Consider the following 6,000-nt stretch of genomic DNA (forward strand, 5'->3'; position numbering starts at 1 on the left):
AGAAGTTAATGTTTAAGTGGAATAGATGATAGAACTAATAATACGTGGATACGTGGAAAATACATTATGTGGATGACTTTTTATTATACGAGGCGATGAATTGTTATTTTTTGAAGAGTAACACATCCGTAATCGGGTTCAGATTGAATCCCTGTTCTATTTTCACGGAATTAGTTATGGATAAGTGGCTGTGGCCATTTAAAATCAGGTTGACTACAAAATAAAAAGATTTTTTAATAAGGGTCTTGTCTAGAAATGGTAACAGTTTCTTTCTGAGCATCCATGACACATGTAACCTATATATAGTGTTATAAGCTTTATTAATGATTTAAAATAAATCAAAATACCTATCTCCATTATTTAATTCAAACATAATTTATTTTATATTAATAGATTACATATCTGTAATGAGTTGTTACGCATAGCTTATCTTATCGTCACACAGTAAACGTTACGTGTCCTTCCATATGTGGTTATTAGTAAATATTTGGATAGTGTATCCAGGCAAAACGTTGTCTTATTTTGTTGGTACACGTTAATTTCTATATCTATAATTAAAATGATAATGATAATCTACTTTTGTTTTAAGTTTCATATTCTCCCATAACAAATATTATTGATGATTTAAACTTCATAGATTTTATTTATAATATTATAATTTATTTTTACTGCAGCTACACTTTTGAAATCGAAGTCTGAGAATATTACAAGAAGTTACACACTATTAGTATAATGTTATTTTTTCTGCTACTTAATCAAAAAGTGCAGAAAGAATGTTTTTTTGAAATTGTCTCGTTGTTACTCTAGGACTTCATGATTAGCAGGTTAACATAAATATAACTCAGTTAACTCTTCAATGGTTTTAACTCAGAACAAATTTTTGATCAAGAAATTTTGCCTGGCTCTACTAAATTCAATGATATTTTGAGTAAACATGTCCACATTTTCTTCGAACCATATTCCTTTTAAACTTTCAAAGCGCGAAGGTTCCCCATTGCAAAAATGCCACTTGCCAACTCTTCAAGACTGACACTTATAAATTGACACCTTAACCCATGCGTCACCTTAAAGATTCCAAATAAATTCAAAAACATCATCAGCATTCGATAATACACCTTCGTTTTTCTAGGACCTGCTTAAAATGATCTTCAAAAATTAGTTTTTGAGAGGAAGAAGTAAAGTGCGAGGTGTCAGCTAAGGCTGGTTGTTTAAAATTTAAAGATGTTTACCGTGTCTCCAGTTTGTTTATATTGCGCCCCTCATAAGGAGGGACTTTTGTGATTTCCTGTCGCCCCTGGGAGTTCACGATTATTTATGGCTTAAATTTTGAAGCGTTATTGTAAACTTTGGTGTTTAATGTGAGGGACGCCGAAAGTTATAAGTAATAGACTCTTAAGGTCTTAGGATGAAAAGCATTTTCGTTATGCGATGACACAACAGATGGTGCGTAGAAATATGGACTTAGAAATATTGTCAACAGTACGTGAGGAAAAGTAATAAGTTTAAATGGAGAGATGTTCAATTTTAATAAAGAATATTATATTATTATTTTTTTAGTATTGTTTATAGTTGTTCGGCGGTTACATATGTCGGTGATAGCTTGCTCCTTGATTATAATTATAGCGATTCTACGAAATTATCTCTACTTTTTTATTATATAGGAGTAGCAGACGAGCATGCAGTCCACCTGATGGTCAGTAGCTACTGCCGCCCATGGACATCTGTAATCAACCCCAGATAGGATTAGATTTTCCTACCTGAGGACGGCCACAGATGCGCCCCTAAGGACTAAGTTGGAACGCCTCGGAAAAGTATGTCTCCCTTACCACACCCTTCAAACCAGAACACACTTGTATGCAGTTATTTAGTAAACAGTAGTTAAATGTGTAACTATTACTCTATAATTTCTATTGCTAATCTAAGGTGTGTAAGTCAAAATAACATTAGGTAAAATATGTGAAAATAAGAAAAAGGTTACAACTGTCAGCAAGTGTTATTTTTTTAAAAGACTCTTTCGCTTCAGTCGTTGTTACTGACACGTCACTAAACACCCCATCTTATTCCTATGCAAATCTTTCGAAAATTTTCAGGTTGTTATAGACATTTTTCACTTTTTATTTTTTCAAGCAAAGCGGTTCTTTTATTCCGACACGGAATTTATATACTTACTTTGAATAATGCTAACCTTTGTCAGTTATATATGTCGGAGGAAGAGTCGAATACAACATAAATGTTATTTAATATAGATAGACTTACAGTTACATTAGTAATGTTATTAATCGAAGGGAATTGATTTAAATTATAATTAACAGCCATTGTATTGCTATCGTATTAGATGTCGAATCAGAGCAGAGACTTTTAAGAGGTCTCTAGCGGAGTCGAGGTATGTGGTCGCGCGGTAGGGAAACATGGATAAGAACTGATGTGAGTGATCGAGGTGGATCATTATTTTGTTGTGCATTGAAGCGTGTGGTCACTACCTTGAACCTGCTGCTCAAACCCTCTGTTTGTAAAGTAATAGTAGTAGTATAGTATAGTTATTTTGTAAACCCGAAGTTATAAATGTTAAGAAAAATAAATACTGTGATTATTGTGTTTGTGCCTGCATCTACACTATGACAACGCCCACAAAACTCATAGATTCTATCAATGATGTCGATGAGAGCCGTCTTTCTCCGACATATATTTATAATTTTAATGTTAGATATATTTTCTATTTATATCGAAATATGAATCACCTTTAATTTCTACTAGAATCATGGACTTATGTAGGCTTAAGTACGGCGGGTCACATTAAGACATCATGCTTGACTTACTATGTGTGGTAAACAAAAAATAAAACAAATAAATTAGTTTAAATTATTCCTATTTATTGATCTATTTTTTCTTCTCTTGTTGTTTTACTTCATCTGTTTTCTTTTCTTTTGTGGCTTCTTGCTTGCTATCTTTCTTTACATCTTCGACAACTTTCTTTTGTGGGACATCTTTTTGCTTCACATTGTCTTTTTTACTTTCATTAAGAACTTTACTTACTTTGACAGTGTCTTGATCGTCTTTTTTCTTATCATTTTTAACTTCATTAACAACTTTCTTTTCTTGAACTGCCTCCTGTTTGGCTTTATTTGCTTCTTTTTTTACTTCGTTGACTACTTTCTTCTCTTGAACCGTCTCTTGTTTGGCTTTTTTATCTTCTTTCCTTACTTCGTTGACTACTTTCTTCTCTTGAACTGTATCCTGTTTGGCTTTGTTATCTTCTTTCTTTTCTTCATTAACTACTTTCTTTTCTTGAACTGTCTCCTGTTTGACTTTGTTATCTTCTTTATTTACTTCGTTTACTACTTTCTGCTCTTTAATTGTCTCCTGTTTAGATTTCTTGTCTTCTTTATTGACTTCATTAACTACTTTATTTTGTGTTTTGTCGGCCTGATTTTCCTTATTAACTTCCTGATTATCCTCAGCTTTTTTTGTGAGGGTTTCCGCCTTAGGTGCCTCTGGCTTCCAATGATATTTCTTATAAACTTTGTCCCAAAAATTGTATTCATCAACAAAAAGTTTCTGTTTCATACTTTGTCTTTTACCTATTTGTAAGTAATTTTGATTCTTATTAGTGTATGGTAGCCATTGATAGTTAACTATTAAACTTTCATATGCCGTTGGATTTCTGTAAAAATACGAAACATAATTATTTTTGTGTCATATTAGATTAATGTTTAAATCTCTTTCATTTTATTGAAATTGAAAGTATTAAACATTATTTCTATTACATGAAACTACATAAAGAGAAACATATAAAAAAGATAGTCGTAAAGGATGGTAATACATACCCATATTTAACGAAATCGGCCCACATCGTCGTCATGCGATCTCTCATGTCTAAATCTCTATAATTGTTGGTCCAACCGTAGAAATCTAAAATATATGCTGTTTGGTCTCGATGACTTGCCCCTTTGATCTTATCCATGTAATTGTGATTCATGTTAAGCTTCCCAACATAACTAAATTCGTAGAAATATATAGGCTTTGTAGTAACCGCTGCGTGTAATTTTAGGGATTTCATTATAGAATATTTGAACATTGCATCAGAAAAGTAGTTAATGTAACCCTGTAGTTTCTCATGATTTACTTCTTGACCATTAAAGTAACGCTGTTTCACTTCCTTGATGAACGCTTGTTTCGTTTCTTCACTGTTGAACTTTAGATCAGCTGGTATAAAGTCGGAAAAATCTTCAGTCATTCGTTCTCTCCATTCACCAAACTTAATTGTTCGGCTTATACCTTCCATATTGGAAAAGCCAGTTAATATAGGTATTTTGTTGAAGTCCCCTCTTTTTAAGATATCCAATGGCGATTCAGTTAAGAACGGTTCAATTCCTTCGTGAACATTTTCAATACAAGGTGTGTAGCCAAAAGTACTATTTGGTAAAAAGAAGTTTATGCTTTTTTCAGCCAGAGAATGTACTGACACGTTTAAGTAAAATTCAGTTAAATCTTCCAAAGTTTCAGTTCCATTATATCCCATTGCGAATGCTATATTTTTTGCTGTGCTTAATGGATCTCTGTTAACTGTAAATGGTGATAGAGCCGATCCACTTTCAAGGATGAGTTGATTAATCAAACCATCTGTTGTTTTGGATAGCGTTAAGAGTTCTGCCATCGCTGCTCCAACACTATAACCAGCTAAAGTGATTTTATTAGGATCACCGCCGAAATTCTTAATATTTTTTTTAATCCATCTCAAAGCAGCAACTTGATCCTTCAATCCAGCGTTTCCTGGTATTTCCTTATTTCCAAGACAGGCAAACCCAAGTGCACCAACTCTATAATTGAAGCTTATGACGAGTATATCGTGTCTGGCTAAGTAATGAAACATAGCCATAGTTCCACTGCCTCCAGAAAAAGCGCCGCTGTGTACATAAACGACAACAGGTACTAAATTTTGTTCAGAAGCAACTTCTGGGACCAATAGATTCATGACAAGGCAGTCATAGTCGCCGGAGAGAACAAAGTCGGCATCTTCATCGGTGTAGTGAGATTGGTAACATACAGTTTTCTTAGATGTAGCTTGAAATATATTATTCCAAGGTTTGACAGGTAGAGGAGCCTAAAAAGAATATGAATATTAAGTCAACAAACTTTTCACGTTTGAAGTTATAATATGTAGTTATTATTATTAATATTATTTTTAACTCGATGCAAAATTAAGTGCAATAAGGTTTAAGTGTAAAATTCAATGTCTTGTAACGAAACATAATAATTATGTACATATTTAAACAATGTCTGATTTATCTAATGATTTTTTTACAATGTACGTTACGTTACGTAACGTTTTAATAAATCTGGACGAGTGTTAACTATATACAAAATTAAACTCTGTTTAAATATTGTCAGCTCTTATCCTACTTTTGCTTTTCGGTAGAAATACATTTTGAGGAAGAAATTATCTCCAGTAATCTGCATTATTATTAAATTAATACTTCTCGTTCATTTAACAAAATTTTACTACTGAAATATTTCCAAATTTTAAATTAACATAAGTAGATCAACTTTTTATCTTTTATAAGTTGTAAAAATCACAGTAGTAGTAAAGATAAATTATAATCAACTAACCTGATATCTGTCCCTTCCCGTGGGCGCTTCAGCGTACGGAACCCCATAGAATTCGTAGAAGTCCCCATTCCAATATTTAACTCCTTCTACGCCCCCATCACTTAAAATAACCGTTCTAGTTTTTTCATCATCAGCAAGAACATTAGTTAAAAATATGGAGAATAATATAAAACGCCACATGTCTGCTCGCTTCCGTACGGTAAATCGGAATCCTAGATACTAGCCACTTATCAGAATGACTGTATAATCGATAATGATAAATACTTTTTGGGACTGGGTCGTATAGTTTTAAAAGATAATATATTTATTAATTGGGTTCAGCGCGCGATTTTTTTGCATTTTAATGGTTCGTCAAATCATAAATAGGAATCAAGATATTTTTTGGGTATTAAT

General features: G+C 32.7%; 1 protein-coding gene across 1 annotated transcript; it reads right to left on the minus strand.

Moving 5' to 3' along the window:
- Positions 1–2,877: 2,877 nt before the first annotated feature.
- On the minus strand, positions 2,878–5,787 carry LOC140742532 (esterase E4). Its single transcript, XM_073073432.1, has 4 exons — positions 5,608–5,787; positions 3,825–5,101; positions 3,481–3,661; positions 2,878–3,342 (listed from the first exon to the last, which is right to left on the minus strand). Exons 1-4 carry the CDS (start codon positions 5,785–5,787, stop codon positions 2,878–2,880), a joined length of 2,103 nt encoding a protein of 700 aa, XP_072929533.1.
- Positions 5,788–6,000: the final 213 nt, after the last annotated feature.

Source organism: Epargyreus clarus, unplaced genomic scaffold (genome assembly GCF_041222505.1).
Source record: "Epargyreus clarus isolate Ecla_fem2 unplaced genomic scaffold, WU_Ecla_fem_2.2 ptg000006l, whole genome shotgun sequence".
Taxonomy (NCBI): Eukaryota; Metazoa; Arthropoda; class Insecta; order Lepidoptera; family Hesperiidae; genus Epargyreus; species Epargyreus clarus.